Genomic DNA, 12,096 nt, shown 5'->3' with positions numbered 1-12,096 from the left:
TCTATTCTGTAGACAAAACAAAGCTAACTTCAGATTAAATATGATATATTTTTGACTATTAAAAATATATGACAGCAGTGACATAAAGTGTCTATAGAGATTTTGGTCAATTACGTAAAACTAAAAAGAGTTGTATAAGAGATAGACATGTTTTTCGAAAGATTCTTAAAAAAATTACCATCAGTTAGAGCTCAAGAGGATGAAGATGAAGAATTGGTTGATCCTCAACAAACTTTAAGGGTAATCTACTGCAGATCTGTATAATAATATATATATATATATAATATATCATTATGCTATTTTTTAGGCTCAGTGCTTAGATACTGATCATTGTAAACATTTAGCAGAAAAATATCAAACATGCAATGATAGAGTAAGCTCGAGAAGCCAAACTGCAGAAACTTGTGTAGAAGAACTTTTTGATTTATTGCATGCTGTTGACCACTGTGTCACCAAAGATCTTTTCAGCAAATTAAAATAAACTAAAAATTAAGTAATATAATTTAGTGTTATGTAGAATTATTTTTTGGCGAAACATTCACTAAAAAAAAGATAGTTCTTAAATAATTTTCTTTTATTTCAAATATTTTTCAAAAAATATATTTACAGTTTTCATAGTACAACAGAAAAAAAAATCACTTGACATTTCCAGGCTAATGCATTATAATCAATCTCAGTCAGAATATATTCAGTTGCTAATTAAAATAATGTACTAGGAAGATGTAAATTATTAGAATTAGATCCATTCCTAACCCTCCTTATCCCCCTTAATCATTCCCTTCCACCGAGGGTAGCTTTTGTAAGATGTTGCATATCAAGTTGGGCTTGTGCAATATCACTTAATGCAGCTTGAATTTTCTCTAGAAGTTCTTGGCCAGATCTAACAACAGCATCTAAACGATCAGCTGCTTCTTGATTTTCCTGTTCCAGCTGCCTGAGACTAGCAAGCTATTCATTTGATAATTTTTTATACAAATTCTTATTTAGTTATATTATTAATGCCTATATTTTAATTTGAAAATGTATAATACCTGCAGCTCAGCGGAATTTTCCTCACTTGGCAATGACTCTATTAATGTATCAATATCTTTTGCACATCGGGCTATTAATGTTGTAAACAGTTGAACATAATCTTCCTAAATAAGCAAATTGAATTTTTGATAACATAATTAATAAATCAAAAGAATATATATATTACCTGACTTTGTTGTTGTGGAGTTTGGGATCCACTTCTATCAAAATTAGGAAATTTGCTTGAAGGGGCAAATTGTTGCAATATTCCTATACTATTACAAAAATGTTCTGCTTGCTAAAATTATGTTATTTATAAAAGTTCTTTATATAACATTGTGCATATAGCAACCTGATTTATACAGTCCTGTAATTGCGTTAATCTATCTGCCATAATAAACGTATTTTCAAGATATTTATAAACACAAAATATAATGTATATTCTCTACCATGAAGCTATTAATCATAACAATATATATTTTCTAGAAGCTAGGTTAACTCCAACAAAATATTGAGTTTTCTAAGTGTTTTGTGTTTAAGTAAACACTAACGTAGGGATGTGTAAAAAATATCGATATAAATTTATATATCGAAAAATATCGATATATATCTATATTTTTTCAGAAGAAATTAAATATAATTTTTAATATACCTAAAATTGATACTTAAGTTTAAACGTCTAGCAAACATATATTTTTAGGCTAATATTTGACTATTTTTATATTTCCTTTTTTCTACATATTTTAGAGTCTCCTTTTACTAACTATGAGTTTATCTGGACTGGGCCTATTTAATGTTGGCTCCAAACCACAATTCTCGGCATTAAGCCTACCAACTGGCGAGTGACCAAATTAGATATCATCCCAAAAGACATCCGGTCTTACCCAGCCTGGTTACTGGCGTGACTGGGATCATTTTCCTTGTCGAATTTTACAACACTGTTGCCTAGCAGGTTTTGAACCCGCGGCGATCGCTACAGTAGGAGAACCGTCCTGTTACCTTTACCTCTGCGCTACAAAGCCGGCTAAATTTTCTTGGCATATTTTTCTTGGTAGTCGACACCCCTAATCAACTGAACATACAGTTAATTGCCAATCTAGGGATATTTTTTTTAAACACATATGGGGGGTGTCGGCCATTGGGAAAAATATCAATATCTTGGTATACCAATATGTTTTTCGACACTTTAAAACATATGTCAATATTTTTTGGACATCCGTAATACATATAATTTTACTGATTACTGATGACATATAATTTTAACCACAAAATATTGAAATATGTATTTAAATATAACACAGCTTATATGGATGATGATATACTTACAATATTTGGCAAAGAAAATATTTAAAAAAAAAAACTAAAATCAATAGTCTTCAACATATATATTGTACTGTACTTTATATTTGGCAGAGTTATATTTAAGATAATATAAAATGTTCCATATTCTATAGTTTATTAAATTTTGTATATTTAAAAGTATAAGTTTTAGATTAAATCTATTATATTACGTTTTAATGTATTGTCAGTACAACATATTGTCATTAAACATAGAAAATTATAAGAATGTTCCTTTGATATAATTCATTCTATGGAGATACACTTCTAATTCCTCTGTGGAGTCCCGCAAGGTGCTCCACTAGCCCCAGCACTATTCAACCTTTATATTGCTGATTTCCCGCTCTACAAACTTTCCCACACAGCATTTGATGCAGATGATACCGCTTTCTTCAAAACCGACTCCAAGTACAGCTGAACCAAGCGATAGCGTGGTACAAATTCTGGCAGCTACAGATAAACCCGAGCAAAACTCAAGCTATTCTGTTCCACCGCAAGGAGTTTCGCGCCTATCACCTCCAAATCGATAAAGTCCCTATCCCATGGCTCCAGAAAGTTTCATACCTCGGTCTCCAGTTCGACCACAGATCCCAATGGTCAGCCCAAACACAGCACGCCATTTGCAAAGGAAATGGCACGTACAGCCTACTATTTCCACTACTCTGCAGAAAAAACAAATTTCCAATCCCACAGAAAGTGACGTTGTATAAAATGCTAGTCCGTCCAATCTGCCTCAACGGAGCACAGGTGTAGTACAAGTATGTCTCGGAGAGACAACTTGAACTACTACAACTGTTCCAATCGAAAAAAACTCTGCGTGTTTTCGAAATGCGAAAAATTTCATAAACATGCTCAGTGTAAGGTTCTCCATAGGAACCCTAGAACACGACAACAGCTTGATAAAATCACTACCCGTCCACAAACCCCGGTAGTAAACAAACTACGACAGTCCCAGTCGTAACCTAGAGTCTCAGTCGCCTGCAAAACAATAATTCCCCGAACCTGAAGCGACATCAGCCGAAGACCATTTGGTTCTAGCTGGTCAATCTACTAAATGGAGAAAAAAAATTCCTCTATGTTTTGTGATTTTAACCATAAATACTTTTACGACCACAAAACATTGAGAACTCTCTATATTTTGTGTTTTAACACCTTAACCTTAACGTTAAGAATTTTAGACGAAGAAAACTGTCTATAAAATGGTTTGTATATTTTTAAATAATGCTGATAAAACAAAGAAATTTATTTATTAATATATCCAATATTTAGTAAGTAAAGTAATATTAAAACTACGAAAATAGAAAGTTTGTTCAATTTCCTGAAATATACAATATTTAATAGAAACCACTTCAGATAAAAATTATTTTAATTTATAAAATTCATTATCAGTAAGAATTATGAAGATTTAATCAGAACTTGAACTTCACAAGAAAATGTTGATTATAACTTTTATGGTTTATTGTTAAATAATAAATACATCTTCAAAACTCTGTATATGAAAAATGTCTTTTAATAATTTAAATAACTTTATAATAATATCTACACCAATTCTGTTTTCGCATTTTTGTGAAATTTTGAATGCTACAATTCAATTATTTTTATACACTTTAGAAGGCTTTTCCTGCTCTACAAACAGAAAACAAGATTATATGCACATTCAGCACCATGCTGCCAATTTAGCCGTTGCTGTGATCACTTATAATTGATGAGCATAAAAGCACTAAAATGCTTTCATATAATTATATATGACTGTTTTCATGCCTTCAATAGGTCTTTCTTAGAGGAAGATGTAACTTAACTTGCCTGACGGTAATATCCATTTGAAAAATTAAAACAGGGAAAATCACAGGTTGACCTTTCATATCCATCTAGGAAGTAGTAAAATAAAATTGAATATATCATGAGCTGATTATATAATTTAAGTTAAAAAAAATTATGCTAATAATAAATTTGACACAAATAGCTTTAACAAGTATTTACAGAGTATTGACTAAATTTGCAATAACTAAAAGTTTAATATATATTGCCACTTTTCTTTTCATATAACAAAGATAAAAAAACATAACAGATTTAATTATAATTCTTAGTCTATGGCATCATATCATAAAAAGTGACAATATCTCTAGGTGTTATATAAAATCATGTAGACACCAAAAATATATATATATATATATAAAAGTGGCAATTTTTTTAATGTCATGAAATATTTTCTATTTATTATATTAAATATAATAAATATAAAAAAAACCATTACATGAATTCCTAAAAGAAAATACTGTTGCATATATATTACGATGGCCACAAACAAAATCATTTGAAACATTTTAATACATCAATATTCATAAAATTTACGTGCAGCTGTAATAACTATCCCAATAAACAACAAAAGTAATAAAAGAATATCAAACGATTTTGTTCTAATATATTTATTGAATTTGAAAGAAAATACTTCACATTCAAATAAAAATCACATTGACATAATTTTGAGCAGCATTATAATTTTTTGTCTTTCCTTTTCTTTTCCCAATAAAAACTAAACATTAGCGAACATATATATACTATCTTGTTGTTTATCAAATTAACAATATTTACACCATACAGTAAAGAACTTTTGATTCGACATTTTTTCTCTAGAATAAAATTAATATAATTGGTTTCTGATCATTTTCCAGATATTAATAAAACCTAGAATATCCAGGTACATATATTAACTAATTATATTAAAGCAGATCCCGTCATATATTTTCAATATCAACTATCAATATTCAATTGAAAAACAGAAATGTATATTTTCTGTAAATACAAGTTAAAGGGTTAATTCACCAATCAGAAACAAATTATATTAATAAACATTTTCAGTTTTCTAAATTTATAATCTAATCATGAGCTGTTTAAGGAGAGTGACTTCTTGGCAAAGCTACAAAAAATCGCAAATAAATAGCCTATATATCTATTGAAAAGAGACATGTTTACAAAAGCGTCTTTACATGCATTTTTTTACAGAATACTTCAAAAAAGCCGATTGGGTAATTTTAGATTATCGTTAAGCGTATATACCAAACTGTTTGGTATAGTTAGTCTTTTTTATTTTTTCAGTAACGTTTGTAATTTAGTATTACACATTTTCATGGGTTACTTGAAATTATTTAAAAAAAAACATAAATTTGGCAATTATACATACCACAAATTTACAGAGAAACGTATCCGTTTAACTTACTATTTATACAGGGTTAAAAAAAACTTATTGGCAACAATATAATGGAAATGAGAAAAATCTATTTAAGGAAAATCTAAAAATAAATTATTTATATAGTTTTAACATTGAAATTGCAAAAATGTATCACAGAAGTGTGGATTTCTAACATAGAAATTGATTATTTCCCTCTCCTCCCGATATTTTATCTCGACAGCGATGAATATAATTGATGACGATGATGTCAATTAATCAAAGTTACATCTGAAACATTAAAGGATTTTCACTGTTAAAACCTCAGACGGTTAGATTCGGTAATTAATTAGGCTAAATATATATTTACAAGGTTCACTTCTACTTAAATATTCCGCATACCCAATGGTGATAGCATGTTCAAATAATAGAGTACGTCGATTAAAATTAACATAATGGTTCCCTCGCACTAAAATATTTACATTTTACGAAAACATAATTGGTAGAGCTTAAAAACTATTTTTAAAAACAATTGAAAGTAAAACTTTGGCACTTTCTATAGTAACTAAATTCTTAAAATTGAAAAGGTATATTTTATAAATTATAAATACCTGGTTTTTCACTTTATTTACAGTATGGATTGTTAAAAAACAATGAATAAAATGCCCGTACGTCAAATGTACTGCTGATATTTATAAACTATAGGTCACTTTTTTTAGGAATTATGTGCTCCTTTGTTTGCCTGAGCCTACTATTAAATATATAATTTTTTTTCAGTCTTAATTTTAATCTTTCAAGTTGCTTGTAATAACAAAAACATGTTATCTTATAGTGAAACAAAATTAGATTAATTTTTAGCCAAGATTCCAAGTGATATCCCATCTTTCCTTATAAGATTTCTTGAGATGGTTTCCCTTGAGAATATATAAAGTATAACTTAAGCAGGCAAAAAAGGCAAACACCATGTTTTTATTATTATTTTCATACAACAAATAGATTTATTGGATTATTCTAATTATGGAAATTATTAAAATTTTCAGCAATACTTGCAAATTAAAATTGGTACTATCAGTCAACAATTACAGATTGCTATGACCACTAGGTGTGCTAAATTAGGTTTTGTAACAGCAGATAGAGTATGTGTCTACATATTTAAATATTACCAAATTGGCTACAGCTTTTCATTTCCGGGATAAAATCTGTGCTAATTTGATTAATTTGCAATATTAGAATCTAACTACTACCCAGAATTAGGAGGAAAGCTGGTGGAACTATTGGAGTGCGCCAGGCTCAGCATAGAACCTGACAGACTAGCTTCTCCATCATAGTCATCTCGAGATATATCATAAGTCATTTCATTCATCTCAGCAATTGCAAGTGCACTAAACAAAAAAAATTTAATTATCAGTTTAAAAAAGTCTATAGTCATCTTATTTCTATTTATTCTAATCAATGCAATATTTTATTACCTTAAACCCAACCTGACAGATTCCTCATCAAATTCTTCAATTTGTTTTTCTTGTCCCTCGTGAAGTCTCCTAATTCTCTCACCACGTTCTTCTATAAAGCGATTATTTTCAGCAAACATCTATAAATTAAAATGTTAAAATTATCTTTCTCAATAACGAAACTGTTTAATTACCTTTTGCTCTAAAAGTGTCTTTCTAACATCAACCCTTTGCTGAAGCTCATTCTTTTCACGATCACGTTGTGCTTGAGCTTGCATTTTATTTTTACTTTGATAAGCGATTAAAATTTCTAATTCATATTGTAACCGTTCCTTCATTTGTTGGCACTGCATCTATAAATACATATTACATTGACTTAGGATGACGACACCATTAAGTTTAAATTATCATAGTATTCCATCACTTACCTCTTGACTTTCGTCCAACTTTATACATTGTTTTTGCAACATCTCGGCAATACTTTGCTCATATTGATCACCTAACAGCGCTAATTTTCGTCTCTGCTCCTCTTTTAGCTTTTTAATAACAGCCTTCTGCTGCTCTTTAGGAGTAGTCAATAAAGTTTGCGCTTTTAACGCTTTATATTGCTTTGTTTGTACTTTGCAAGTTTCACGAAATTGTTTTCGAACTAGCATTTCCTTTTGCTTAAGAGACTTTGGTTGCTGTTTTAGTTGTAACGCGTGTTTTTTGCGCATTTCACGTTCTGTTCTTTTCATATATTCTGATTGATTCGACAATTCGGTATCATGTTGATTTCTCACTTGCTCCTCCCTAAGAGCATGAACAGCTTTTTGTTGACGATATTCCAATTCCTGCGTTTTCTCATGATGTCTTAATAACATCGAATGAGCTTGCTCCAGCTGCTGTTGTCTTTTATTGAGTTCTTGACGCAGTAAATCCTAAAAATGTTATAATAAAATCATTCTTCTAATGTATCTGTCATAGATTACTTGTTCCAAATGATGGTATCCAAGGAGTCTTTTTCGTTGAAATTTTCGTACTTCCAATTTTAATTCCGCTCTTTGATCTTTAAGCAATCGCTCCTCATGTAAGGCATCAACTTGCTTCATACTATCCTTATGGCTCCTATAAAAAATTCAGATTTGTTGCAAAAATATATAAAATGATGGTAATATTGTATTCATTTATGATATTATTATAATAATCTAAAAAAAGGAAATTTTATTACTATCAATGATTGCAAAATAGCAGAACATTATAAAAAATATATAAATGAAATGACTATTATCTGAAGGCCATTGAGTGCCATATAAAGTATAGTGAATATTGAAGTTACTAAGGTTTCATAAATGAAAACCAATCATCTTTAATTTGTGGCGTTGAATTTTTAGACACTTACTGTAGAGTTGCATCTCTTTGACGTTTCGGTGTAGATTCATCTAGTGAGAGCTCCCGTTTCCATCTCTCTTTATTAGCTTTGTACTCTTTCTTTCGATGCACTTCAAAAGCCTTTCTATCATTATCCTGCTTACTTGTGATGTCTTTGATTAGTTTTTTCTCCATTGCTATAGTTTGCTTCAGTTTCCTCTCTAATTCTTGTTGATGTTTTGTCTGTAATTTCTCCAAATCTTTACTAAAGTTGGCTAAAAGAGCATCATATTCCTTATCTAGTTGATTCTTGTGACTTTCCATTTCCATTCTGCATTTGTCTTCTAATTTTATGAGTGCGCTCTGGTGTTCTCGACGCATTCGTTTGTAACCAGACATTTGCTCATGCATTTCTTCCTGCATATGCTCCTTTTGTTGTTTCGTTACGATACTGGTTGTTCTTATAGTAGCGAAATTATTTCCACCAGCGTGTTCACTTAACGCAGCCGCAGCAGCATGATTAAGTGGTTTATGACGTTTGGTTGTTCCATCTTCACCACATACAACTGCTAAAAATAAATAATTTAGCGAAATTTAAAATTATAAATTTAACATAAGCTAAAAAACAATACCTGCATGCAAACTGTTTGTACTGCTAGATTGACTACTAGCTGACACGCCAACAGAGTGAACTGAATGTTCAGATGTAACCGAATTACTTTTCGAACTATCCCCTCCAGTAGGTTCTTCGGGAGTATCATCAACGTCTGGAATCGAATCAATATTGCTTTCTGTTTCGCAGTTTTCAACCATCAAAATCTTTTTCATTTTTCTATAATTTAAATTATCCAAATCTCTAACCGCTGCCTTAGTTCTTTGAATAAGATCAACTAAAACGTTAGGTGATATACCCTTTACAAAAGGGTGGGCTAACAGCTGTTTAGAACTTAATCGATTTTGGGGAGATTTCTGCAATTTTAAATAAGTAAAAAATCTTATCATTTCTTTTCTAGAATATTATTATTCTATAACAGTAAATTCCTATACCTGCAAACAAGCTTGTACAAAACTTTTAAATGTGTTAGTCCAGTCTGGAGAAGTTGATAAAGCTGGAGAATCATTCTGGGCTATGTGATATAAAGCTGACATAGCATTCATGTTAAAGTAAGGTGGTTTTCGCTCAGCCAATTCTATACAAGTTATTCCCAATGACCACACATCAACTTTACCATCATATTGACCTTCATCCATCGCTAATATTACCTATAAAAAAATAAATATGTTCAACATATAGATGTAGTACTTTCTCTTTCTAACTTTAATTTCATGATGATATTTTAGGATTTTGTAAAGGTCAATAGCAAATCAGTAGGCTAATATATTTACCTCAGGTGCCATCCAATAAGGTGTACCCACAAATGAATTTGCGGGGCATTTAATGGAAGCGCTACCAAAATCGGCTAATTTTACTGTACCATTTTCCGTTAATAATATATTCCCAGCTTTAACATCTCTACAAATTAAATTCAATTATCAATTATATAAATAATCAATCAATCAGTTCAATTATATCCGTAATAAAACATAACATTTTTATAATTAATATTGGAAAATTTTGACTACCAAATAATTAAATTATATACTAAATTTAAAAAATGTAACTAATACTATATTTAACCTATTAAGATATGACCATTAAAAAAGAAAATTCAAAAACACAGTTTAACTTCTTTACTATGAAATAACAATATTACCTATGAATTCGTCCAAATTCATGCAAATAACTCAGACCTCTAAGCACACCATCACAAATTGCTGATATTTCATGCTCTTTAAGAGGTTTCTTGTGAACTTCCAAAATATCTGATGCTGATCCCAGACAATATTCCATAACAAGCCACGCAGTACTTTCCTTTAAATAACATCCTTTATATTCAATAGTATTTGGATGTTTTAATTGTTTTAAAAATCTAAAACCGAACACAAATATGAATAATTTTATGAACACATATGAAAACTTTAAATGTTTGTTATGTTCAATATTACTTTTAACACTCATACATTATTTAAGCTTTAAGGTAAAATTTTAAAATAAGCTTGGAAATTATGTAAAAGATTTATGATACATCTTGTATAAAGATAAAGATAAAATGATAATTAATACTGGCTGTTAAGATCGCGCAATTAAGATCAATATTGAACAATACCTTATTTCTTTTATAATATCTTGCCATTTCTCCAAACTTTGTTTTCCTGTAAATGACATTTTCTTGATAGCAACAATTTCTTTTGTAATGAGGCATCTTGCATAATAGACCTAAAATTACAAAATAATTAATTAATTGTTGAAGTTATAAACACTTTCTATGTTGTTAAAAATAAAAATATACATCAGATAATATCTAACTAAATAATATATAACATTTCTTACCGCGCCAAAACTACCATGGCCAATTTCCCGTAGATCATCAAATATTTTTTCTGGGTCATGTTTAAAAAATAATTCAGCTATGTCAGGGTCTCGAAGACTCCCAGGACGGGGCATCGGGGCCATTTTCTACTTTTGTAGGAAAACTAGATTGAGCTCATTTTTCTAAAATCATACATAGATTAGATATGCATACAAAAACTAAATAAGATTGGAAAGATAAGTTTATTTAATGCCTATTAAAATATATTTGTCTATTATGAAAACCTGCAATAAAAATATTTATTCTATATATAGGATATAATATTTTTAATATATTATTATATATTTATACAAAAATGTACAAATATATAATTGTCAGATACTAATTATATTAGTATCATATTCTGGTTCTAAAAACTATCAATATAGTCTCGAAAATAATATCCCCTTAATGAATAAGAGTAAATATGACTATAAAAATTCGCGCAGAGCTCAAAAAAAAAATTGAGATATTAAAAATACACATTATGATTATTTTTATTGGAAAATAGGAAATTAAAACCCCAACTTATATTTTGCTCTAAAATAAAATAATATATAACTTTTTATAAAAATACTCTCTATGATGTGATTTGAACGAGCCCAATTTGTTAAAACAAAATATAATTATGAGGTTCCAATGTTTACCACGAACTTATTAAAAGAAACATGAACTTACAAAATACTAGATGGATATCAAAATGGCGTCGTTTTAACTTGTCTGTATACTTTCACAGTATAACTGACACAAACATAGTAAATATTTCACATATTTTATCCACTAGAAGGTTATAACACTGAATAAGCGGTTAATATACACCGGAATAACAATTATGCAGCTTTTGTTTAAATAAAATAATTTCAAAAACAACTTGTGTGCTACTAGGAGGTATATCTTGAAACTGTCACCTAGTAACCTAACCTCAAAATTAATGTTCCCATTGATATTAACAGATGATAAACGGAATCATTTTAATTTAGTCATTTAGAAGTAAAAACTGTACTGATTACACAAGAAAATTATTTGAATTTCCATTTGTTTAAATTAATCACGAAAATCTGAAAAATGGCTAACCCCACCCAAAATAGATATTTAGATTGGTAAAGGATAAAACAGTTTCCCCATTATATTCCTGCTTCAAATCTGTTGCCATCTTTTGGATTTATATATTATTAGAAATATATATTGAATAGATTTCTTTAAAATTATTATAAGTTATCATAGAAAAACATTTGGTTAACATTTTGTTAGTTCTACTAATTTGTGTATATATTCAATTTACAACAAATTTATTTTAAATAATAACTAATAATTTTGTTATTAAATGTTTTTA

At 29.4% G+C, this 12,096-nt stretch overlaps 3 protein-coding genes across 7 annotated transcripts; 1 reads left to right on the top strand and 2 right to left on the bottom strand.

Moving 5' to 3' along the window:
• Positions 1-17: 17 nt before the first annotated feature.
• On the top strand, positions 18-567 carry UQCR-11 (Ubiquinol-cytochrome c reductase 11 kDa subunit). 2 transcript variants are annotated; one of them, XM_076400587.1, is made up of 2 exons: positions 18-240; positions 308-567. In XM_076400587.1, the coding sequence occupies exons 1-2, from the start codon at positions 148-150 to the stop codon at positions 479-481; spliced, it is 267 nt and encodes an 88-aa protein (XP_076256702.1). In that variant the 5' UTR covers positions 18-147; the 3' UTR covers positions 482-567. The 2 variants fall into 2 exon arrangements, with proteins under 2 accessions (XP_076256702.1, XP_076256701.1); XM_076400586.1 differs by having other exon boundaries at positions 55-258.
• MED21 (Mediator complex subunit 21) lies at positions 557-1,547 on the bottom strand. The gene is made up of 4 exons (XM_076400583.1): positions 1,364-1,547; positions 1,199-1,309; positions 1,032-1,136; positions 557-948 (listed from the first exon to the last, which is right to left on the bottom strand). Exons 1-4 carry the CDS (start codon positions 1,403-1,405, stop codon positions 772-774), a joined length of 435 nt encoding a protein of 144 aa, XP_076256698.1. The 5' UTR covers positions 1,406-1,547; the 3' UTR covers positions 557-771.
• Positions 1,548-4,248: 2,701 nt separating this feature from the next.
• Tao (Serine/threonine-protein kinase Tao) lies at positions 4,249-11,874 on the bottom strand. Of its 4 annotated transcripts, none has more exons than XR_013005153.1 (14): positions 11,442-11,874; positions 10,745-10,906; positions 10,521-10,630; positions 10,068-10,283; positions 9,700-9,826; positions 9,361-9,576; positions 8,946-9,282; positions 8,345-8,882; positions 7,935-8,070; positions 7,392-7,883; positions 7,158-7,316; positions 6,985-7,103; positions 6,679-6,897; positions 4,249-5,806 (listed from the first exon to the last, which is right to left on the bottom strand). XR_013005153.1 is itself a non-coding variant. In XM_076400483.1 (14 exons), the coding sequence occupies exons 2-14, from the start codon at positions 10,865-10,867 to the stop codon at positions 5,791-5,793; spliced, it is 2,727 nt and encodes a 908-aa protein (XP_076256598.1). In that variant the 5' UTR covers positions 10,868-10,906; positions 11,442-11,874; the 3' UTR covers positions 4,249-5,790. The 4 variants fall into 4 exon arrangements, 3 of the variants coding, with proteins under 3 accessions (XP_076256598.1, XP_076256599.1, XP_076256600.1); XM_076400483.1 differs by having other exon boundaries at positions 6,760-6,897; XM_076400484.1 differs by having other exon boundaries at positions 6,760-6,897; positions 8,345-8,879.
• Between the last annotated feature and the right edge of the window lie 222 nt (positions 11,875-12,096).

The sequence above is a fragment of the Rhynchophorus ferrugineus genome, unplaced genomic scaffold, assembly GCF_030347505.1.
Source record: "Rhynchophorus ferrugineus isolate W39M unplaced genomic scaffold, kcgeb_rfMv2 rfM3, whole genome shotgun sequence".
Classification (NCBI taxonomy): Eukaryota; Metazoa; Arthropoda; class Insecta; order Coleoptera; family Curculionidae; genus Rhynchophorus; species Rhynchophorus ferrugineus.
Note: the sequence above shows the minus strand (reverse complement) of the source record. Positions and strands in the feature narration are given on the sequence as shown.

Excerpts from the sequence above, each read along its gene's own strand:
- MED21 (XM_076400583.1), bottom strand. The coding sequence starts at position 1,405 with ATGGCAGATAGATTAACGCAATTACAGGACTGTATAAATCAG. Across the intron at positions 1,137-1,198 it reads CTCCACAACAACAAAGTCAG|GAAGATTATGTTCAACTGTT; the intron begins GTAATATATATA and ends TTGCTTATTTAG. Across the intron at positions 949-1,031 it reads AAAATTCCGCTGAGCTGCAG|CTTGCTAGTCTCAGGCAGCT; the intron begins GTATTATACATT and ends TCAAATGAATAG.
- Tao (XM_076400483.1), bottom strand. The coding sequence starts at position 10,867 with ATGGCCCCGATGCCCCGTCCTGGGAGTCTTCGAGACCCTGACATAGCT. Across the intron at positions 8,883-8,945 it reads TACAAACAGTTTGCATGCAG|CAGTTGTATGTGGTGAAGAT; the intron begins GTATTGTTTTTT and ends ATTTATTTTTAG. Across the intron at positions 7,104-7,157 it reads AGACACTTTTAGAGCAAAAG|ATGTTTGCTGAAAATAATCG; the intron begins GTAATTAAACAG and ends TTTAATTTATAG.
- UQCR-11 (XM_076400586.1), top strand. The coding sequence starts at position 148 with ATGTTTTTCGAAAGATTCTTAAAAAAATTACCATCAGTTAGAGCTCAA. Across the intron at positions 259-307 it reads GGGTAATCTACTGCAGATCT|GCTCAGTGCTTAGATACTGA; the intron begins GTATAATAATAT and ends GCTATTTTTTAG.